This window comes from Corvus kubaryi, unplaced genomic scaffold (assembly GCF_017639235.1).
Source record: "Corvus kubaryi isolate FWS band 111438036 unplaced genomic scaffold, C.kubaryi_AGA036_p1.0 69, whole genome shotgun sequence".
In the NCBI taxonomy this organism is placed as follows: Eukaryota; Metazoa; Chordata; class Aves; order Passeriformes; family Corvidae; genus Corvus; species Corvus kubaryi.
In genome coordinates, this window is record NW_024582057.1 from 5070461 (window position 1) to 5094535 (window position 24075).

The 24075-nt window shown below is 42.9% G+C and overlaps 1 protein-coding gene and 1 long non-coding RNA gene across 3 annotated transcripts in view; one reads left to right on the forward strand and one right to left on the reverse strand.

The window, feature by feature from the left end:
- The window catches only part of NEDD9 (neural precursor cell expressed, developmentally down-regulated 9), a 73253-nt gene that overhangs the window by 43170 nt on the left and 6008 nt on the right, over positions 1-24075 (forward strand). For both annotated transcript variants that reach the window (XM_042049187.1, XM_042049188.1), the window contains 2 exons: positions 8309-8749; positions 23497-23598. In XM_042049187.1, the coding sequence (XP_041905121.1) occupies positions 8309-8749; positions 23497-23598 (543 nt within the window). The remainder of the gene's footprint in view (positions 1-8308; positions 8750-23496; positions 23599-24075) is intronic.
- LOC121674675 overlaps positions 1-24075 on the reverse strand; it is a 48002-nt gene that overhangs the window by 7853 nt on the left and 16074 nt on the right. Inside the window, exons 2-4 of the long non-coding RNA XR_006019768.1 lie at positions 18695-22231; positions 12018-12138; positions 1268-3611 (exon numbers count right to left, since the gene is read on the reverse strand). This is a non-coding gene — a long non-coding RNA (uncharacterized LOC121674675). The remainder of the gene's footprint in view (positions 1-1267; positions 3612-12017; positions 12139-18694; positions 22232-24075) is intronic.

The window sequence follows — 24075 nt, forward strand, 5'->3', positions numbered from 1 at the left end:
TGTGACGCCTGCGATGGCAGCAGAGCAGGGTGGGTGGTCTGGCAGCCCAGCAGCGCCGTGCCTTAGTGCCGGGCTGTTCCGCAGGGCTGGGTGATGGAGCATTAGCTCAGCGTGCCCTTTTCCAGCGGAGCGGTGGCCGCCGCGTCCCGCGGCGCGCCCCGAGCGCGGCGTTGCTGCGCAGGGAAAGGGAGCGGCCCCGCTCCTGTTAAACCCGCCCGGCGGGCGCAGCCGGCACCTCGGGGGCTCTGTGCCGCTCACGTGGGCTTTGGGATACAGCACGGCCTTGGCTGCATCAGAAACACCTTATTTAACAGCTAGGACATTATGTTTCTGGGTAATTCTTTGTAATGCCTCTCACCCCCTCTCACTAAAATAAAACTGGACAAGCCAAAAAACCAAAACTCAGTCGACGGACAAAAGAATATCATCTGAGCAAACAAAGAAAGCCTGGCTTTTTTTCCTTCTTGCCAATGTAGAATTACCATTTTGGTGCTCTCAATAGATACGGAGCCAGAGATCTTTCTTTTCAACTTGCTTTTCGGTTGTGAAACATCAGGTATGGCAATAAGCTTCTGCACTCAGGGCAGAATACTGAACTATTTTATTCACACAGGCCAGAGCACCAGTTAGGATCTTTGTTCTAACCTTCATTTTCACATTTTTCCTTTTTTAGTTCCCCCCTATTTGTTCTAGCCTCCTAATTCCTTATTTAATAGACATACATTTGGATTCCCTCCCAAGGTGCAGGTTCACTGCTTTGCCTCAGTTTTGCAAACTACTTTGCCAACTACCTACAAAAAAAATGGATACACAAATATCTCCTATTTACTTAAAACAGAGTAGCTCTGGTGAAACAAAAACGGTTCTCAAACCAGAGCACTTTCAGTCTCTCACATGTTTATGTCACATTTGAATCCCAGTCTTGAGTGAACCAGTGGACCTGCAGCATCCTGAGCAAGAGTGTGAAGTGCCTGAGCCCTAGCTGGTCTGCTCGCTGCTTGCCTGCCCTGCTTGGTGCAGTATTGTGTCTGCAAAAACTGGCAATGAATATTCCAGAGCATGACAGCCATAGTGCCTACTTTGGCTTGCCCCCCAGTGTGGTCCAGTAAGAAGGGGACATTCCTATTTTTCCTCTTTAACTTTCTGTGTAACTTGTCTCACTACCAAAAAAAAAAAATCCCAGACTGAGCAAACTCTGAAAATCAGGCCTCTCAGGCAGGCAGAGGGGCTGGGACAGCTTGGTGGGACACTGAAATAAGGCACTCACCTCTGTGCCCTGCAGAAAGAAGGTTTTCCATGTCACAGCTTCCAGGCAGCTTGGTGTACTTCAGCATGACTGACAGCCTCTGTTCTGGAGATCCACAGGACTAGAGAGTAAGGATACTTAGGGTGGATGAAGACCTGTCCTTAGGGCTCTGCAGAGGCTGTTGGCTCGTAGCTCTCTCATTAGCTGTGAAGCCAGTCTTCCAAATCTGTGTGTGGAAAACTGCCTTAATTTCCATCCAGCAGGACTTGTAATTTTTTGGGTGAGCAGTGCTTGACCAGAGAAGTATCTTCGCTAAACCGAAAACTTGAGGTTTTGGTGTTAGAAAGCAAGAGAGTGCCTGGAAAGTAGAACTATGGTCTTTGCCTGAGGAGTGAACTGAAGCATTACCATGGTGAACATTTGCAACCGGGCTCCTTATTTTGTTGTCAGCTGAGAGCTAAGGGAGCTCAGAGTTCCCAGAGCCGGGCGCAGGCTGACTTGGATGCTCAGGGCATTTCCCCTGCTGAAGCTGCAGCAGCTGCGACACCCTGCTGGTGCAGAGGCTCTCATACGTGCTGTGGTAGCATTTCCTGCCTTCTCTGTGTAGCAGAGAGAGACATCATCTTGAGAGAAGAAGCAAGAGTCTGCACACAGCTTGTTGCTGGCAATGAGTTGTTTCGGGTCTGCGCGTGGATGGAGGCTGTTATGGCCAAGCGGTGCTGTTTCGTAGTCCACTCCCCATGTCACTGCCAACAGTGAACATGCCAGTGCAGCTTTGTGTGTACCAGGTACTGCCTTTGCTGTTCATACTGCCTTCTTCCAGGTTTGAGCAGACCAGCAAAAGACATTTTTCAAAGCTGAATGTCTTATTCAGTGACCTCTGTCAGCTTCTATTAAGTAGCCTTTGTGATAAGTTGCTTGTTATAGATAAACCTGTTACCTACTGTGCCTCAAGAGTTGCTTTCCTGGCCAACACAGCACAATGAATGCTTTATTTCAGGGGCAGTGACACTGAGAAATAGAAAAGGAGATGGGAGCTGAAAAGAACCAAAGTTAAACTGCCCAATGGCTCTGGCACTGAAACCCTTCTGTCAGAAGACACAACAGAGCTGAAATTTCCCTCTCTTCTACCAGTTCTGCTTGTAGGCAAACCATGTATCTCAGAATAAAGCTCACTTTTTACAGGGTTTTCAGCTTGGTTCTTTTGTCTCACAGGCAGATCATTACTGTTGGGCCTAGTGCAGCCCTACAAGGGTATGTAAATACTTAAGCTTACTTTGGAATAGCAGTCATTAATTTTTAAGAAATCTAAAACATGGGAATCTGTTATCAAAAATATTATGTGATGGGTAACTAAAAGTGATCCAACCAAAACTAAGCTACTGGTTTGTTCGCAGACATTGCCCCCACCTTTCCTTCCTTTGTTCCTCCCTTCCTACTCCCAAGCTTGCTAAACATAGGAGAGAAGCTGTTTCTCATTTTAAGAAACAGTTTGTCCAATAATAGAAAAAAGGGGTCCCACCCTCTTTTAGTGAAGAGCAGAGGCGATTTTCCCAGTTCTGTTTGCACATAAACTCTACGCACAGGAAGCAATATTAAAAAACAAGACAAAGCAGAACAAAACAATACGCCTCAGCAGCCAAGCACGGAGCAGGGATCAGTATCCTCATACTGCACCTCTGAGGGATGCAGCAGAAATTCTTTGAGCTTATGGTTGGTTGAACCTTTTCCTCGAGCGTTCATTCATTGTGGAGCTGGCTGAGAGGAGTGAAGTCGGCAGCCCTGTGCCGGGAGCTTGGCACCACTGCACTCGGCCCTTAAAGAGACCATTGTGTTTAATCTCGTAGCGTGTAATTTATTATTCCTGTGTTTGCTTCCATGGCTGTGGGCACCTCACACACGCTCGTTATCCATGTCACTGGATGTGTTTACTCTTACAGAAGTGGTAGCTCTTTCCACTGCTCTTTTTAACTCTTGCCTCTTCCCTCTTCTACCTCAGCCTCATCAGCAAACACCCTCTTCATCCTCCAGACTATGAATTACAGAATTCTATCCGTTCCCTTCACTGCAGAGAAGGCCATCCAAAACAGATCGTGATCTTCAAAGTATTTTCATGTGTCTTCATCCAGCTGCAGACATGTTAGCCATCAATTGCAGTAGGCTAAGGAGAGAGTAGACACCTTTGACAGTTCTGTAATAGACCTCATTTATGCAGCTGAATTTGGCCTGTAGTTCCTTCAACATCTGAGAAGAAAAACAGTTTACAGAGTCTTATTTTTTTAGTTTGGGTTCTGCAAGTAGGACAGCTGACAGTTTTCAGAGCAGCATCTCTTGCTCACAGTTGGGTTTCAATAGGACATGCATCCTAGATGCAAAAGAAAGAAAAATCTAAGGCATGCAGAGAATACAAATGGCACCTTTCCAGCTTTTATCTAATGGACTTTAACTGGCATTAAAGGAAACCTCAGACAGAAGATTCAAACTCCTGGTTCACTTTACCTAGAGAAAGCTTGAAAGCTTTACTTTTGTCTCATCCAGTGTAGAAAATTAGGATCATGGGCCCTGTAATCTGCATTTAATCTAGAGAGTATCCATTACAGTTCCAGTTCTTTAGAAAGTTTCTGACACATGACATCAGCAAAGTCTGCTGAGCCTTTTCCTGCAGCATGTTCCAGCTAAAATCCCCAGGCAGCAGTCATTAGGGTCGGGCTCCCTTTCACTTTGACCTGCTGACAACTGAGATAGCACTTTGTTTAACAGAAGACTGGAAAACTTCTGGTTTTCAGTGATTTTACATAAGATGCTTCCTACTGCACTCATGAGCCCAAGGTTAGGAGGAATTTAAGCTTTTTGAGAACAAATGTGGGTTTTTTTTGTTTTGCCTGTACAGAGCATTAACATGGTGGGGGCCTGACCCTGGCTTCAACTTCCACACATCCCAGTATTGCTAGCAAGGCTTGAGGACACAAAAGCTGATCTGAGTCTTTCCAATCAGCCATTAGCTGTAGAGAAGCACTCCTTACTTGAAGCACAGCTGCTGTAGCACAGGGGGCTCAGGAGAATGGAGCTGCTACACAGAGACCACAGGGTACTTTTGGCTTTTAAGAAGAGCTCCACTGCACCTATCATGTAGTTAATTTAATTGGACCAAAGGAGAGCAGCAGAGGCTTCCATTCTTAGTCTTACTAAAAGAAGGTGGTAGTTGCCAGTATCTTCATTTTATGAAGTACTGCTGATTTTTATAACAAAACAAAATTTTTTCCCTATCTAGCATCGGGTAATTTTTCCCCTGCCTTTACAGAACTTGAATTTGTACTTCTGCATCTGTACCACTCCTTTTTTTTTTTTTTTTTCCTTTTTCTTTCTGTTAGGAATATAAAGGGACTTCTGTGCAACTTAGCAGTTGTGAAAACAAGTTCCGAGATAATTTTCTCATTGCCCTTTCTCTATTGCCGATTTGTCTAGGAAATGGCCAAAAGTTTTTGTAGCATTTAGTCATACAAAAAGGTCACTGCTGTGCTTTTGTCTTCTCATATAAGATCTTGGTGCTTGCTTGGTGCTGGTTCTCAGACAGTCGAGTGGACAGATCCATGCCTCTTCAGAGGCAATTAATTTCATGTAACTGTCCCCAGTCTCTGAGCTGATGAAGCCAATGAGGTGTATTGAGATACGGGCTATGATGCCCATAGAATCAAAAAATTACTCAGATTTGTCAAATCTGTGGAGATGAGGCCCACAAGTGTTGAGAAGTATCTGTGATCAGAACTTCTTTCTGTGTGTGGAGGAGCAGAGACTACCATCTTGATCACCACAGCAGGTTAAAGGTACCTCTGTGGTTTCTAAATGCTTTCCTGGAGGCCTTCTGTGGTCACAATTTCATTTTTCTCAAGGCTGATTCTGCTGACTCAGGAAAGTGATTTTGACACTGTTTCTGAAGCTCATACTAAGCAATCCTGTGAAGGAAGAATGAAGTCAGGGAGATGCTCAAAACACAGGTCTGCTTAGCAGGAACAGTGCCTTTGCTGCCGGCACCAAGCAACTGGCTTAGTATTTCTGGTCCTAATGCTTATTTGGAGGAATATTTTGCCTGCTTCACTGCTCCATCAGTGACTGGTGCTGCTGGCATGGCTCTGGGCTATTTAAAAGGCCTCGGGAAATGGCTGTGAAACAAGTGGCAGCCAATTAGTATAATTCACATAATGGTGCCTGAGTTAACACTGACAATTAGAATCTGAAGCTGTTTTCGACAAAGGAGTTCTTGAAGCACATCCAGAAAGTGTTAACATGCTGCATGCAGGTGGTGAGAAGGTCACTGGGACAGAGATAATGAGCAACTGGGAAAAAAAATTCACATGGGAACTTTTATCTGCTCTAATTCTACCACCATTTCAGCTTTGTTCTGAGAATTGCTTTGCTGTAGAAGCTAATCAAGCTTTTCAAATACCTTTAAACTCCAAAGTATAGAAGAACATGCATTTATCATCGATTTAGCCTGCTTGGTTTGTGTCTCCCCCACCCAACTGTCCTCCTTTAAACAACTCCTCTGTGAAAGTCTTCTGTAAGTTGCACAGGCTCAACTAGTCCCTTAGGTAGATTTCCCCTGTGAAAGATGCTAGAAAGAGATGGAGTCAAGATAAGAGATTAACTTGAATAATCTGATTAGGCAGCGGCTTTTGTTTTCTGAGCTCCATGGGCTCAGCTAAGTAGCCCCATCGACATGGCAAGAGCATAGAGGAAGTGCTCAAGAAGAGGCCACTGGATTTGACCATGCTTCAGTAATAGTTTTGCAGTCCTGCCAAGGCATGGACAAAAATTGCTCCCTACTTTATCTATATTCTCATTTCTTATTGTTGTTGACTGATGAGCTGACTAGATGTACATAAGAGGGGATGGTGGGCCCCAGTGCTGTTGTTTACATGGCAGTTCAAAATGGCAATCCTGCTTTTCCAAGCCAAAGCTTAATTTATACTGGCCTTACTAATGATGCTGATGAAAGGCAAAGCCAGTGTTTCTCATACACTTGAAAGCTGATCTTCCATTCAGAGAAGAGGAAACTGATCTTGTGCACCCCATTTCAGCACTACATGTCTTGGGAAATGCAAGTTTGCCTACCTTTTATGTGACATCTGAGCTTATCCCCCTTCCATCCACCACTCAGCCCTGCACACAATCTGCTGCACTGAGCAAGGTCAGATGAAAGTCTCTGTCTCAAGGAAGCACAGGGATGGTGGGAAAACACGAGTGTGTCAACAGGGAAAGATATAACAAGTGAGGGACAATAAAAAAAAAGTTCTGATATGTCCAAGGAGGAGGATAAATATGACAGATAAAAACACTAAACTGTACTTGATGCTAGTCCTTTGACAGAGGAAAGACAAATCTTTAAGACAGCTGCATATCCTTTTTGGTGGATTAACACCATTTCAGTTTGTGTACTGCATCCAAATATTTCAGATTGAACACTCCAGATCCAGGGCTCTGTATATTTTTTCAAGTGCTTACAATTAGATTATAACCATCTCTGCTGACTGCCTTCACTGAAAATCAGGCAGTCATGGAGCAGCTGTTTCCAACACATCTGGAAATATCACCAGAGCCAAGAAATTAAATCTTCATGGCCTTTTTGAGGGGTCCAAGAATGCTAGTGCAGACAGCCTGCCTACTTTCCATTGAATACCTTGGCCAGTTACTCAGAACTGGATGTGCCATACAGGCCTGCAAAGAAAGAGGAAAGGGAGGTAGTTCCATCTGTGAGAGGAGGTGGTACTTATTAGTAACACATCACAGCCAACAACCTTACATCAACTCAGAGCTGGCTTAAAACTTCATGGCAGAGGTACTGCTGGGAGTAGAACCCCAACAGGACAGAGGTCAGGGCAAACTGCAAAGCCTGCCTGAAACACGGGGCAAATGCTTGGGGGTAGTAGAGCTGTGTGAAGTTCCTCATGTTAATGGTACTGCTCCACTTGACATTATCAAGCAAAATGCATCTAAGAGTGCTTAAACTATGTTGACACAAGTCAAAGACACTCCTTGGCTGCCCTAAGACTCCTCCTAAGTTACACACAGAGGCACTTTATGGTGCTGGTTGGCACCTACAGTCTTACATTCTTTGGCTTGTAACAGACCCCCAGAGATGGGCACTGCTTCCCTCATGGCACAGGCATGACCCCACTTGGAGTCACTGGGCACATTATTTTTTTAAATTATATTTTTCTCTTCAAGATCTCAGAGGACTCAGAGGAACCGTGTTCTTTGAAGTTGTTTTGGAGGGGTTTTTTTGTGGTGGTGGTTTTGAGGCAGCAGGGGAGGAAGTGTTTTAACTATTAAGCTACTGCTATGCTGTGTTGTGTCCCTGAGGAAGTTTGCACAGAGTGAGAAGGCACAAAGCTACATGCAAAGATGAGCATTGTAGCTCAAAACCTGTGACATTTTGTCAACTTGTATTTTAGATAGCTTTTCTTAACCAGGTGGTCTAAAGATCCATCACTTTAAGGCACCTGCAGGTGTCAGCTAAGAAAAGCCAGGCCACTGTCTTTACACTAATGGGATCTGCACCTCCATGGAAAGTCTTTTGGGACCCCACAAGTGTAAAAATGTTTGGCAAAAACCGCTCTGGATTACTCACTCCTTTTGAGTCTTGTTCAGGGTTTATTTTTAATGGCAGCTAGCTGGCTGCAGCAGTACACAGAGCACGTTTGTGGGGAAATCAGTGTCAAGAGATGAAGGTACAAGCCCCTCATTCACAGGAAGAGCACCTCAGTGCCAAGAGGAGAACTCTCCTGACTTTCTGTCTGTTCAGGTGACTAGGCCGTATAAAGAGCTTCTATCTGAGCCACTGTTACTGGAAAATTTCTCACTAGTAGTGTTAATAATGCATAAGCCTCTCATTTCTCAAACTTGGGACAGAGGAATCCTGTGCTGCATGATTTTCCATGTTATTTTGATTTCCTGCACACTTACTTTTCAAATTCAGTTCTTATTTCTTATCACCTAGAGTGTGCTTGAAGATACAGAAAAATTGTTTGTTGATTTGCTATTCTTGCCCTTCTTTCTCCACAGAATCTTATGGCAAGAGCCCTCTATGACAATGTCCCCGAGTGTGCAGAAGAGTTGGCCTTCCGCAAGGGAGACATCCTGACGGTGATAGAACAGAACACCGAAGGCCTGGAAGGATGGTGGCTCTGCTCCTTACACGGCCGGCAAGGCATCGTCCCAGGCAACCGTGTGAAACTCCTGATAGGTCCCGTGGTACAGGACTGTCCCTCTGGCCAGGATATGCCCAGCTCAGGATTGATGAATCAGCCCTTCAGCCACCAGAAGATCTACCAAGTGCCAAGCTCACAGGCCTCAGCACGGGACCCTGTCTACCAAGTGCCACCTTCCCACCAGAATCAGGGAATTTACCAGATACCCACTGGTCATGGTCTGGTGGGACAAGATATTTACCAGGTGCCACCCTCCGTGCAGAGGTGTATTGATGGTCCAGCTGTGATTAACAAGGTGTGTGCATTTGCTCTTACTTCATAGCTCCAAAGCAGCTCACTTGTGCTGAGAGAAGTACGTGGTCTCAGGTTCCTCCCAGGCTGGAGCACATTTGGCCTGTGGCGTTCTTGCATTGTGTGTTCAAAAGAGCTGCTGCAGCAAGATGAACTCTCCCACTTATTAATGAACAGTTACATCATCTGCCCAAGTAATTTTTGTTTAATTAAAAATTATATACTGGCTTGATGGAGAAGTCACAGTGGGTCTAAACTACAAAGAGGAATCAATGATTGATGAGACAAGGGCCATATTTCTAAGAGTGAGGGAGCAAGAGGATGGTGATAATGAGGGATGTTTTAATACTGAACCTAAATCTTTTAAGAGTGCACTTGATGTTTATCTACAGTTAAATTTCTTGGTTGAAAGTGAGAGCTGCTGCAGCTCCATGATGCAGCCATTACTGCGGCAGCTGACAGCTCCCAAGGCTCCAGTGAGAAGCATTGCATTGTGTGGGTCCCCCCTTATTCCTGCTGCCCTTCTTAAGTTCTCCCCATCTTCTGCCACTCCCTCATTTTACCTTCACAGGATTCCTCTCAGGTATCCTGGTACACACAGTGCCAGGTACCCTGGTGACTGAAAAGGGTTAAGGAAGATACCCAAGGAAGGAAGGAAATTCTTTTGGCCTTCCTGGCCCCTTATTACAAAGCCGAAAAGAATTTCTTTCAGTCCCTTCATTCCCAGTTCAACAGTTCCAGATATCAGCATCCTCCTTACCTTTAGAGCTTAAAGCATAGCATTAATATCCAATTTATGTAAGCAGGTGATGTTTCTGTCAGGAAGTTCTTTACTGGTTTAAACTTTCATCTCCTAATTTAGGTTGGCAAGACCGTCTGTTTTGTGTTTTTCCCCCACATCACCCACAAGTCAGCCTTTTTCGTATCAGGCCTTTGGAAGACATCTTCTAATGCTTTTATTTCCTTGTTATAATTTCATTTTCTTTGATAAGAATAAATGGACTTCTTGCCTTCTGAGCAAGAGAGAAAGATCTGTGAAACCATTCCAAGTCAATTTATAAAGAGGTTTGCTTGCTCAGCTTTTCCACAGTTATGCTTTATAGGCTGTGCAGGAAGATAGTATGAGAAAATTGCACTTGCTGCACAGGCAGAGATAGGAGCTTTGTTGGAGCAATTACATGGGTTTTCTTGATAACTCTAATGTCTTTTCTCTCTTTTTCTCCTTTCCCTATAGACTACATACAGTGCAATCTTTTCCAGGGGCAGTACTGTTTGTACACAGTAGATACCCTCCGAGGTAGTTAGTGAGCACCTGGTAAATATAGCCTGTTGATGGGGCAGCAATCCCACAAAGAGATCTCATTTTCGGCTATGGCCGTAGGAGATGTCTTACAGCACTGTCCAGAGATGCCTCAGCTATCCAGCCTGGGCACAGGAGATGTACCATACAGCAGCTCTGCACGAAGGTCTGCTGGAAAGCCCAAGGTATTAGTTTGGAATGAGCACTATGTTACCTTCATTTTAGGACCTGACTTACCTAAATGACTATTAGGATAGTTTGCTTAGCATAATGAATGTGTGTTTCTACTCTACACAGAAAGAGTTTTCCAACTGATAAGAAGTTTCTTCTCCCTCCTCCCACCCTCTCCAGCTCCAATGAAACTAACAGGACATTCTGCATAAATCGGTTTGCTGCTAGGACTGTGTTAAAACCCTTGAAACACCAAGAGACTGAAATCTTTGTTTTAGTTTAAGTGCAAAGTTCCTGTTGAGGTGCAAAAATCAGAAGCGGTACAGCACCTGTTTTGTCCAAGTTTTTGCCTTGAAATTTTTTCAGCAACCTTGATTATGAATTTTTCTGAATTCAAGTCACCTTTAGAAAATTAAGATTATCTATTTCTCGAGTTGTGACTTGTTTTCATTTAATTCCTCTCAACCCATGAAAGGCCAGCTATGCTGCTAACTGGAAAATAACTAAACATGCATGTTTATAAAGCATTTCACCCTCAATCAAAGTAAATGCCAACCTGCTTAGCACTAGCCAATATTTGCTACTTGCTTTAGTCCTGACTTGAATTTATTTAGCCTAAGAATCCTTAGTCTCAGTACTCAATGTGTTGTATTAGTGGCAGGCAAACCTCACGGCAGAGTCCTGCTTTGATCAGAGGTAGGCATATCTCTTGCTCCTTGGAATTGCTCAGTTCTGCACTAAAAGGAGCCTACTGGGATTGAAACCGTGGCAGGCAAGAGACAACTTATTAGTGAGGGAAGTGTCTGATGTAAAACTACTCCATTCTTTATCCCGATCTTGCTAAACTGCATTTTTACAGCTACCGCTGCAACTCTCTGCTAATGCCTTTGTGAAAGAAAAGCCTAATTACAGGGAAGCACTTTAGCACTTGTCTCCTTTGTATGAAGGAACAGTCTGTCCTCCAAATCCACCTCCTCTAGGGATCAGTAAAAACAATCCTTAATATTAAGAAAAGCTGGGCATCTTGAAGGTTTGATTTGGGGTCTCTTTGCTATGTCTTCCAAAATGAATAATCTCTTTTCTTAGACTTGTGACACCTGCTTCAAAGGCTTAAATGAGCCACTGCCTCCTTACATCACCAGAATCAGCTGGTTAGCAAGCTGCGTATTTTGGTAGTCTTAAGGATGCCGAAGGGTTTTGCTACAAGTTCTTGCTGTATGCAGCCTTCTCCCTTCCCGTAGCAGGAGCTAGAGAAGAAAACTGTGTCCTCTAGACGCCACTCTAAGCGGGACCAGCAGCAGTTTCTGTGCTATCCCTTTCTGCACGTGTCTCCTTGTTTCCCTTGTGCAAACGTGTGGCTTGGCTGCAATACAGGAGCTGCTGTCAGGCAGGAATTGTCTAGCCTCGAGCAGCAGTAAATCAACAAGCAGGCATGTTAAGCTGTGCTGAGGTAACGCATCTCCTTAGCCAGCAAGGCAAAGCGAGTCAAAAAGGAGTCCTGGGGCAGATAATTACAGTGATTAATTGATTCTGGCCAAACCGGTTGCTGACAACAGAGCTGTATTGGCTCCTTCTTTCAAATAAAAATAGCACCTTCTAGAACTCACTCTACCAATGACAGAGATAACAAGAGGTGGTTTAAAATTAGCCTTGGTTAGCCCCAAGCTGTTGTAGCTCTGCTGCAAGTTCAGTCACAAAACAGTTCCACCCCAAAGTGCGGAGAGCGTCTGATGAGCGTAAAGAGGTGAAAGCTGTATCTTAGAATTCATTCCCTCTTTCTGTGCTCTGCCTTGGAACTTACCCTCTTTTGCTGCAGCCAGCAAAGAGAAGGAGCCTTCAGACAAACCTGACGTTCAGGAAACCTGGATTTTATCCTTGTCACAGAATTCTGCATGGTCTTGAGTGGTGCTTTTGCATCTCATCTGCAAAATATGTGGGTTAATTATGAGGGAATTCATTCTGTACAGATTGCTTTGAGAATATCCTTTGGGGAAGGTGCTGTCAAAGCACAAAGACTCTTTTGCATCTGTGATTAATCATTAGTTCACACCTAAGCTTTAAAGCAGGGAAAGCTACACATGGAAAAGAAGTCACTGCCATAATTTAAACACTCATTTTCTGATTCAGTGTTTCCCCTAGCTGATCTGTTGTACTATCCCTGCCATCCTGAAAATAGCATTGGCCAAAAAATTTGAGGGAATTATTTCCTTGTTGGAAAACAGCTTTCTGTAGGAACCAGTAGCTCTCAGGAGAACTGTTGATCAAGGAGAATCTGCACAAATCAGAATGAGACTGATGTTTGACCGGGGAAGAGACTGCACTGTGGGAGTTACAGGCCCTGAACTACTGCTCCCACAAGGCACAGACCAACTCAGGCAAATAGAGATTTATGCCAGCTTGGAACACATCAGCTTTTTTGTTTGTTGGTCTGTTTGAACTGGAACACTGCGGTTCAGCAAACACTCAGATTTATCCACCTTTTAAAAGTGGATAGAGCGGAATAGGGAAGGAACTCATCTTCATCCCTAGCCTATTTCCAAGTATAAACATGTCCTTGACAAATCAAGAGTTTCACACCCTGCCATCCTGCTATCTCTGCCTTTTTCAAGAGGTCACTGCCTTCAGCAGGAGGTTAGGATAAACCATGGCTATGGGAACGGTCCTTGTTCCCTGGTTTGTATTTATGTTAGAGACATGCTGGTTCCCACCACCCCACAAGCAGCACCACCCTGACAATTCTGGCACAGACTTCAGTAGCAGGAGCCAGTTAGCCACATTATGACATTTTTCCTCCCAATTACACAAGTGCTGTCCTAGTTGGGAAGAAACAAATGGCTGCTTATAATGTTTGTTGCAGAAATAAGCCTGCCTTTACGTTATTGTCTTCTTTTCCTTGCCTATTTTCACATTTGTGAAGTAAGAAGAGACAGACATTAAGCACAGTAGAGTAGTGTGACAGATTATTTCATTATCAGAAAGAATGGGAGCATATCTAGTGTTTTGCAGTTTGTTGGTAAAATGTATTTACATTCCAAGATAATGTCCCCATTTACCCTCAGGCCTGAAATACCAGTTTCCTGTGATGGGGTTTCCATAAATGGCCCAAACAGTGATCGTACAGTCCCTCTTTTCTTCTGCTTTCACATTACAAATTCTGCTTTGGGGATTTGTATCCCTTATAACAAAATATTGCTTCAGTGTTAAAAAGTGCTGAACACACAGGAAGTTTGCTGAGTGCAGCAGGAGTGGTAACACATACCTCAACATTCAGAGCTGCCTTTCACAAAGCATGCTCTAAAGGATGAAAATACCTCAAATCAAACGCAAGCTCAGTGGTTAAAACAGCACACAGCCTTTTCCTTAGGCTCGGGAGTCTCACTTGTAACTTTCCATGTGACGTTAATAGGAGAACAACCATGTTACTGATAGAAAGTCCATGCAGTTAATTCCTCATCCACAAGGCAGAGTAAACAGCAGTTAGTCACTGATGTGATTTGTAGAGAAGTATTTCAAGAAAAAGACTGCATTTTATTAGGCTGAGCAAATATATGAGCTCAACATTACTCCCTGTTCCTCCCTGAGCACAGGGCTCTTTTTCATCAGTTCTATTTGTAGACCAGATACATGCATTTTTCCCCTGGAGTATCAGAAAAAAAGGCCAGTTCTGCAATCTAATCCAATAACCAAGGTCTCCAGGGACACAAATCTGTCTGCACAAGGGCAGGATCAAACCTTTGCTAAAAATAGTATAACAATAGTAATAGTAATTATAATAATAAAAGAAAAATGCAAGTTTATGGGTTCTTTCTTGGTCGTTAGAAACCTAACTGAACCTTTGGTTATGTCTGAAACAAACCACCAAATTTGGCTAATCTAAATTGCCCTAAGTACTAAAAACTAAGCACAGCAGCAGAGCATTTTAGAAAAAAAATTCCACGTGAGTGGAAAACTGATTATTCAGAAAGTGAATCGCATCATGAGGAGGAAGTGTGGTTTCTAGAGATAGGAAATGGGTAGATGAAGACAAGTTGCTGACCATCAGAAAACACAGTTCTAGTGAAATCTAAAGTCTTGGCAGGCATTCTATGATTTTTTAGATGTTTTGATTTGGAGGACAACTAATTAGCATCAGAATATCATCATTCCATATGTTTGCATGAAACATTTCAATTTTTCTTTTTTATAAGCAGTGGCAGTATTGCATCTTTTTTTTTCATTTTTAAACACAAATCTAAATTAATCTTTCTCCCCAAACAGACTGTTAGAATGGGAGCAAAGTGAAATTAATGTAGTCAATTTCCTAGGAGACAGAAACCTTCCATAAAACAGTCCATCCTTAATCCTTAAAAGACAGTAATATATTCCCATTGGTTCTTATCATCACAACTTTTACATATGCACAATCAGTCATGACTGAGGTCTGGAATAATTATTATACAGATGCAACAAACAATTAAGGATGGAGTTTATATCTGTTTAAAAAGTATCTGTGCCTTCTATAAACTTGCCAAAGCAAGCTGTGTTAATCTAAACACCAGTTAGTAGGAGCACTTGTCTGTACAGCTGCCCTGAGATACCCATACAGAAATGGAGCCAAAGTACAGCTTGGGAGCCAGAGAACCTCTACAAATCTAATCAAATCAAACTGAGCTCCTTCCTCATGGAAGGTTTTATTTGCCTCTCTCTCTCAGAGCAGCATAGTTCCCAACTTAAATGATTATGGGGCACTTCCATTGTTTCTGCCCAAGTGTACATCTGAGAACACTCTTGTGGAATTGAAACTTTTTGGCAATGCTTTGTCTCAACCATTTTTTTGCCCACTGGGAAATGCCAATTCACAAAACTGAAATTGTTGACAGGGAATGATCTGTTCTGAGAAATGGCTTAAAGGAAGGAAAACAAGAAGTCATGGAAATACCCTGTTACAACAATTCCCAAATGAAGCTCCCCCGGCAAACTTTCCATCTAGAAGTTCAATATAGTAGGAAAGAAATAACAGAAATAAGATGAAGCACCTTAAAAGAACTAAAATTATTTGTATGGACTGAACCAAACTGGGTTTTTTTTGTGAGCCTTTAGGATTTCATGTCATTCACAACAAGACACTCTCTGCCCTACCTGTCTTAACACCTTTTCCTTTTTCTTTCTTTCCTCTCGTCCTCCAAACTTGCCCTAAATTTGGGCTTCTGTCTTTGAGAAGAGACAGTCATAGTACTACCAACACACAAAACAAGCACTGGTTTGCAAATGGTTGTTCATGTGACAACCTTTTTGAGGTGGGGAGACTCGACAGACTGGGCTGGCCAAAGCAAGATACTCTTTTTTATCGTGGACAAGAAACCTGAATGCTGAGGTGCTGAGTTTTGCCACATGCTTTTCATTTATCAAAACTGCAGCTCAGATTTAATCACAGGTTTCCAGAGAATGCTTTAGCAGATACACGTATTTCTTCACTAAAACTTACCACACAATAATTGGGGGGGAGTTCTTTCTCTGTAAGACCCATCCATAGACATTATTTCAGAGTTCATGCCTGTTCTATCACCAGTCCCGTAACATGTCAGCTTTTTAGCTCTGTAGGCCAATGCATGCAAAAATTATGATGTCTCTGTCTGCCTAAATATGAGTAATTGTCATGGAGATGACACTGGTAAAACTCTTATCAAGAGTTTCACACCCCTCTTAAAAATGCTGATAATTTAATAGTAATGGTATGATTTGCTCATCTCTCTTGTTCTCTTCCTCTCCTCTCAAAAATGGGACATTTTCAGAAGTGTTGGTTTGAGTCTCTTTAATTACATTTTGTAAGCAAGAATGACTCGTACCAGAATCTTGGAAATACCCCTTCCCAGTCAGCTTTGCAATTCAAGGCCAGCCAGCACCAAGCCTGTTCCACTGAAGCAAGCAGAAATGTTGCTCATAACACAACTGGCAGAAAGCCCTAGAGCTGATGTGAGAGAGAGCAGGATCATGTCACGAAAACATCATAAAATAAAAAAAGTCCAGTCAAATCTTGCCAGTGACAAAATTGTTGAGCATTTTTTTGTGCTTTGTACAGCTCATTCAGTAAGATCTGGAGATACAGATCTTTTTATCTGCATTTAGTTTGCAATCATGAACATCAGTGAGAAAAAGGTTCAACACTATTGTCTAAAGCTACAGCTAATGCAAGTTCAGCACTATTCCACCACACTTCATACAGCCCTGTCATTTTATACTAATCAGAGCTTAGGACATTTATGTAACGCCACATATATATTTTTTTTTAATTGTTTGGAAAGAATAAACCTGCACTTCAGATTTAGGAAAAATACAAAACTGAAAAATAGTGTAATGACCCTGCTTTTGTGTACTCATTAATGGAAGAGGTCACACCAGAAGGTAAGAAGTCAGGATTAGTTGCAAAGCAGTTGGTTATACCCTTTTCATCAGCAGTGAGGGTTTGAATCCAGACCAGCTTGTGATATCACATTTTTTATCGTAGATTTGTTTCACAACTTCTGCTCTATATCTTCAAGACTCACAACCCAAAACTTGTGTAAGTCTTGTTGAAATAATACAACCTCAAAATTGTAACACCCATTTTCATTACTTACTGTTGTTTACATGACAATACCACAGGGGCATTTTTTAAAACTGGGCGTCTACTGCTGAGGCACTTCATAGACACGTTTAGAAGTTTCTGTTTAAATGCCCGAGCCTGCAAAGTTAAGCATTTTTAACTTAACACACCATGAGTAAGTGATATCTGGACCTGCTTTAGATTTTGAGAGCACTTACAGCAGAATCTTCATAGGGTGTAGGTCTTGGACAGCAAATGGACATAAAGTGTAGGAGAAAAGAAGCAAGTTTTTTGAAGATGAAAGCAGCATCACGAAATAAATCAGTTCTGTATCAGGGTAGTATTTGTCATGTGTTCTTACCTTCACACCTCTGAATATTCTAAGAAATCTCACTTGTGAACACCCACTCAGAGACAGGCAGAGGTGTCACAATGTGCCTTGATGCTGCATTTCTTTCTGCTGTGTGCTAGAGCTGATAACTCACTCAGCCCACAAAATCAATACCGTCATTTCTGTCGATTTCCTCTTGCCTGGCAGAGACATTTGGGCCATAGCACTAGAAACAACTCACAGTTGCAGCTACAAGTCCAGTGCACCAGAAGAAATGCCTCTACAGGCTTCCTCCCCTCTCTTCCAGCTTGTGAGACTTGATCAAAGCTCTCCAACAGTTCAGTCTTGGCAGAAAATACTGCACCAGAACATTTTATAGTGGCCCAATGTTCATACATTATTTGGATTAAAATAAAGTGTTGTGAGTTCGTAATCTAAGAACTATAGCAACTTACAAACCCAAACATTGGTAAGAGTGACAATCCTTAGCACATGTGAAACTCCAACCTTTACTCACTGGCAGCGGGGAAATACACTGTATGTTATTGTATACAGCAAATAAATAAGTAAAAACATGATTGCTTGTTTTTTTCAGAGCAGGCAACAGAAAGGGATACAGTAGGTATTACTGTCTGGAGATTCATTGTCAGTCACTGAAAATCCTGATGCAGCTTGCAGAAGACATGAGTGGAAACACTATGAGCTTTCTGTAAAAATGACAGAGTTTAAGCCAGCTAGCCAAATACCCAAATTACCTTAGAGACTGTGTTTTTTAACCTAGCCTTCCTGCAGTTCAACTTAGCCACTGAACCTTTCCCAAGGGAAAAAACCCCAAAACTTTTAAGGAGACACACGTGGCTTCCTAAGTACATGCAGCAGAACAAAGAGAAGGGCCAAGAGGTGGTTCACTGCCTGATCTGACATCATTTAATGGCTCTTGCCACTGCCTTGCAAAAGGCTAGGAGTTAAAGAGAGTCGGGATTTTTTTCTCCTTAATTCTCTGATAATATTTCCCCATATTCTCTTTGTCTATTTTCTGCTTGTTACAAGCCTAAGAGAGCCCAGGTGGCTGTTACATATCCACTTAAGAGGCTCAGGAACAGAATTTCAACCATTAGAGTTTCATATTAAATTTACAGATATAATTTACAACAGAAAACAAAACTGGTTTTTTCTTCTTTTTCATTTCCTTACACTTTGATTCATTTTTCTCATATCCAGGCTTTGTGCCAGCCCCATTTCATGTACCACCACTTGGCCTCCTCCAGGGCAGAACTCTTCCCAGGGTAAGCAGTTGATGGTAGTAGCTCATCAGCTGCTGAGAGTTACCCGCGAGGTGAAGAGGAGGGCATTGTGGGGGAAAATATGTTTTAGTACAGTTCTTCATCTCGATTTAAAATACATGCCTCTTTTTTCCCACCTTCAAAAAGCACTGATCTATTTAAAAAGCAGTCAGTGGGCTCTCGGGGTTGAGAGGCCGTACTGGGAAATACCAGGCTACCCTTTTCAGCCCCCCTCTCTGTCTGTGGTTTGGGTGGGGCAAGGTGTTGCAGAGGTGCAACATACCTCTGATCAGTTCTCTCACCTGTAAAACTCACTTGTTTCCCATCATTCTGCATATCAGGAACTGGAGTTCATGAGAACAGGCCAAATTCTGCCCTCCACGGTACTGCTATAAATTCAGAGTAATTTCGTTTGCTTCAGTAGGTTTATTTGCTCTTTGTCCTTGTGAAACAGTGTAAACTACAGTGTTGTGTATTGGCTGTAAGCACGAGAATGGTCTTCTTGTTGCCGTAGTTAGGAATGTTCTCTGTTGCAGCCTAACATGCATTTTAATCCTGGAAGAAATAGAATGTTGGTTTTTCCCCCCCTATATTTAGGGAAGAGGGATTTAATGAACCGCAGGACTGGATATTTTGTAAAGTACATGCACATTCAGCTCTTTTTTCTTGGTTAGGGACATGCCATTGGCATGGAAAAGGCCCAAGTAATTGCTTTTGGAAGAGCGTGGTCTTCAGCAGGAACAGAACAAACTTTCTGCTCAGCTGCCTTTGTTTTGCAGTACTGAAAGTTTGAAGGCTCATTACATGTTTCACCAGAGCCAAAGCTGGTCCCTGTTAGTTGCTCTGCATGGATTAAGTGGTTAACAATGTTTTGAGAATGCTGGGCTAGATAGTTTGTGGGAACACCATCTGTTTCCTTTAACACGTAAACAAGGAAAATTGCTGGTTTGAAATGCAGGGGTTTTTTTTATACTTGGATGACCACAGGCATTCTTAAAAGAGAAGAGGTAAAAGGAAAAATAATCCTCGTGAGGTATAAAGTTCAATGACATTTGTTAGAAAATAAATTCTTGAGTGCCAGACAGGGCTGCTATCCCTGTTCTAGAAGTGGGAAAGGGGGAACATTTCCTTTACAGTCATCTCCTTCCTTCTGAAGTCATCTTCGAAAGTAAACTACCGTCAAAAATAAAACCATAAAAAATTGTTCAACAATGCATTGGGAGGGCTGAGCTTCCCATTCAGAAGCATCAAGTTAATTTAATATATTTATGGGTGAATATCCAAAATCAAAAGTTACTTCTGACTGGGTTTGGTATCTTTCTTTCTTCATCTGCCCAGCTACCCCTCTCTTCCTCATACAGAAGAAGCAGGACAATGCCATGTCCTGATGTCCCATGTGAGGTCATGAGAGTAAGAACAAATGCCCCACATTTGCCTTAGTCAAGTAGTGTGGGCATTCTTTTAACTACTGTAACAAAATGTTTACTCAAGCTTTGGCGACGAGCTGCTTCTGTTCTGAATTGACCAGGAATAAGCAGTCCAGAGGCATATTTAGCTTAATGAAAAGTGTTGGAAGGAAAGAGGAGTGGAGGTACAAGAGGAAATATTCTTGTACTCGGTACAGACCAGATTATCATCTGCAGGGGATTTCGTTGTGAAATTGCTCATAACATGTTGTTACTGGATAATAATCCTCCACACACGAAAATATACCCGAGTCACTGGGAGAAAAAAGCTGTCTTTCATGTTATCAGCAAACCTTGGTTGTCGCTGGGTTTCTTAAAGTCTTATTTTCTGCCTCTCATATAACTCTTTTAAAAGCCTAAAGAGGAGCAGACATAAAAGCATCTGATGCATTTTTATTTGGAAAATAAATGCTACCTTAAGTAGAGTGCACTGCTAAACACAGCCCTGCAGACGCCTCAGGTCTTCTGTCCACGGTTGCACTTGCAGGCAGACTGAACTCATGAATACCCAGAATCAAGCATTTTGTGCTTTAACCTCTCACTTTCTTTGACAAAAGCTAGACACACCCAGAGCAGGGTTTTGTTTCAACCAAATAAAGGCGTTACCCTGCTTGACCACTGCTTTGGGTCTGGGAAAGTGCAAAAGTGTCTAGATGATATAAAAAGTCCTGCAGTGCTGAGTGAAACTGGCTTCCTTCATGTGGCCCATCTAGCTTTAGTGTAGCTTTTTAGGATTGTATCACAGCATAATAAATAAAACCAGTGGCCTTGTAGTACTGTAAATCTTCCATACAGCGTCTGGTATGTCAGGATTTTTTGAAAAATGGGAAAGGCCTCTAAAGATGAGCTACAAGAGTAACTGCAGCTGCATGAAACTCCTGCATGCAGAGTGAGGGAGACTCTCTCTGCAAGTACTGGGTATGAGCAAGCTTCTCTTCCATGTAAGTTCCAGGCTCCATGGTGTGAGGATATCATCTGCTCTGTGACCAGGGCTTCTTGTTACAAAAGCAAAATACCATGTTTACCTGTAAGAAGAGCAAGTGGGTTTACTTGTGTGTGCTTGGGGACATGGCTTAGTGGTGGACTTGGCAGTGCTGGGTTTATGGTTGGACCAAATGGTCTTAAAGGTCTTTTCCAGCCTTCTGTGATTCTATGCCTTATTACCTGTGCTGCTTGGATCAACTCTCTTTTTTGTATTAGAGGCCTGTGACTTTGCTCATGGAGATTAATTCTCTGAGCAAGAAGGGAGTGGTGGTGTCTTCAGTCCTGAAGGAGTTTACTCATTCAGCTTCTGGTGTAGAACAAAACTGAGCAAGGGGTTATAAAAATTTCACACTGAGCGACCACTATCTGCCTTTTTGGAGTCTGACACAGCCTGAGTCCTGCTTTGTCCATCTAGGCAACAAGCAGCAGGTGAAGCAGAGTCAAACTGCAGCAGCACATCATTCCTCCTGCTTCCAGCGCTGCGTGGGGCCGCTGGCTGCCCACCATGAACACCCTGCTGTTTCTTTTCTCTGGGATGGTCAAGCAGTTTCCCAGCATATTAGCAAGCAGCCTAATGCCACAATGTTCACAGCAGCAGAAGGGCTGGTGGAGATGGGCTCCGGGAAACAGCCCTTTGTTTTTACTGTACATTGTCAGTTCTCCCAGAGGATCCCTTTAAAACACCAAATGACTCACTGAGGCAACTCCATGGTTGTAATTTTGGAGCCCTTGAAAGGAACCTCTGAGTAAACATTGCTTAAAACCAAATATTTCTGTTCTTCATTTGGGTAGAAAGCATTTGACTGGCAGCACACAGCTGGGAAAAGGATGCAAAATATACATGGCAAACTATTCTAGTCTGATCACACTAGCCCTCACTGGCAGAAAAAGCATGAAGAAGTGATGTTGATACAAGTTAGAATTTTCTCTGGCAAACAGACTAATCCCAGTATTACATGAGAGTGGCCTGGGAGAGATACTGTCTGGAGTGACCCATTATGGGAAGCTTCCAATTACTTCAGAAAGAACTTCCTTGAAAGTTTTACCTGTAGATACCTTTTGCAATGCAGTAGGTGACTCTGTGGAACAGGAATGGCCTGTCATTAATGTATTTTTTTTAGATTCTTTTTAAAAAAACCTCATATGTACATAAGGCCTATTAGCCTCACACCCAACGGAGCGGGAGTTCTCTCATACGCAGCGCTCTGGAGACTGTATCGCTTCCAGTTCCTGTCTTCAGATGCTAATTCAAAGAAAAGCAGTTGCAAAACCCATGGTCTTCCCCGCCTGCCAGGCGTGACTTCCTCCTTCCCCCAAGGCCCATGCAGTCAGGGCAGGGTAATCCAGTGATTATTTCATGGTACAGGGGCAGAGACTACACAGCCAAATCTGGAAAAGTGAAAAGAAGGAAAGCCTGTGTTGTTAACATAGCAGAGAAGAGCTAGGGGGTTGGCATGAGGGACTTTCCCTGAAGACCTCTGTCAGGAAAAACTCACTGTGAAATCTGGCCAGGATGCAAGGATTCCTTTCAGCAAAATCTGCCACAGGATCCTTACTGACCATTTGAGCAAGAAATGCTGTTATGTCTTACATCCAGTTCTAGGGATGGTTAGGTAGCTCTGGTACAAAATTTTCCCCAGCTGAGTACAAAGCCACATCTTATACGAGCCTATGTAATTTGCCATTTTGTGCCTTTGGGTTGCAGTGTTTAAACGTTTTTCTTAGAGCTAAATAGCACCAGCAGAGGTTAGGATGTCAGCATTTCCACTACAAACCCAGCTCTCTTTTGGGGTTAGGTAACATCTCTTTTATACCACACTGCACTGAAATTCTGCTGTGCAGATGCTGTCCAAGACTTAAGGCATTTCTTTTTCACCAAATTTTATTTGTATTCATTATGATAGTTAATGGTTTACAAAATGTCAAAAAATGTAAATTCTAAGCTTTCTTGTTTTTCAGAGGCTGTGATTGCATGATATACTTCAAGAATGGTTTGACATTTCCCATCTCTTAGAGAAACCAAGCAGAGACAGCATAAATTGAGCATCCTGCTTTGGAAGGCTTAAGCATAGCACTTCTATGTGAAGAATTTCCCTAGCCACAACTCAAATTCAGTTCTCCAGGATGCTGTGCTATGGAGCGCAGTAACACAAGGAGTCCTGCTGGAGGTGGGAAATACCTCTACAAGCAAAGGCATAGACTCCCAGAGCCTAAACATAATATTTTAAGCCTCTGACAACGAGTGGGGACACTCACACCTAGCAGGATCAGTGTACACACAGCCCTGATCTCAGCGAGTGGGTGGTGTAGCCATCACCTCATGTGGTCTGTGCTAATGGGAAGTCAGTGGGAAGAAGGGGCTGAGCTCTCAGATGGGCTGGAGAATCTGTGCTTGAGAAATAGAAGACAGTGTAGAGCACTAGCAAACAGTCATGTCAGGGCTGGTCTGGAAAGAAAAGATGGTGCATTTGTAGCTACTAACACTCATTTTAGGGTGTTCAGCTCTCAGAAGGGTATGCAGAGTGGTGTTACTAACATTGCCAATGAAGCATGAATGTTAACAGGAGTGGATTGTTTATACCCTGTGCAGTTACAGGAAGAACATTCTAAGATCCTCAGAGACTTAACATTTCCTCTTTTTCTTTCATCCACAGGTAATAACACCAGTCCGGTCAGGACAAGGTTATGTTTATGAATTCCCTTCCAAACACCAGAAGGATGCCTACGATATCCCCCCCGTTCGCCCTCTCCAAGGGGTAGGTACCAACAAAAGTGCGAACAGGGCACAAAAGGTGATGAATTTCTACCAGACTTTCATGAGCAAGGCAGGTTCTCTCATTTCAGAGAGAAGATATGTTTTAATTAGATGCCATGGCTTATTCACAGATCACAGACGTATTTCAAAGTTTTATTTGATGTTGACTGAGATTTGGCAGCACACCAAAGGCAAAAGTCCCATTTGTTCTCTCTGTTTTGATCAAAGAGTATATCTAAACAGAAGAAACTTGCTGCCTGGGAACATTTTTTTCCCCGTACTTTGTTGTTGCATAGTTGACAGTAATTCACTCAGTAAGGGTAAAATTATCGCCTAGATGAACAGCTGCTATGCAGGGAGTTGTTTTCACCACCTATTGACTGCACCACGAGCTTGAAATATATGTTTGTTCTGGGGGAAACCCTTAGCAGTCAGTCCCCAGGACCACAGACACGTGGAGTGGATGGTTGCAGGACCT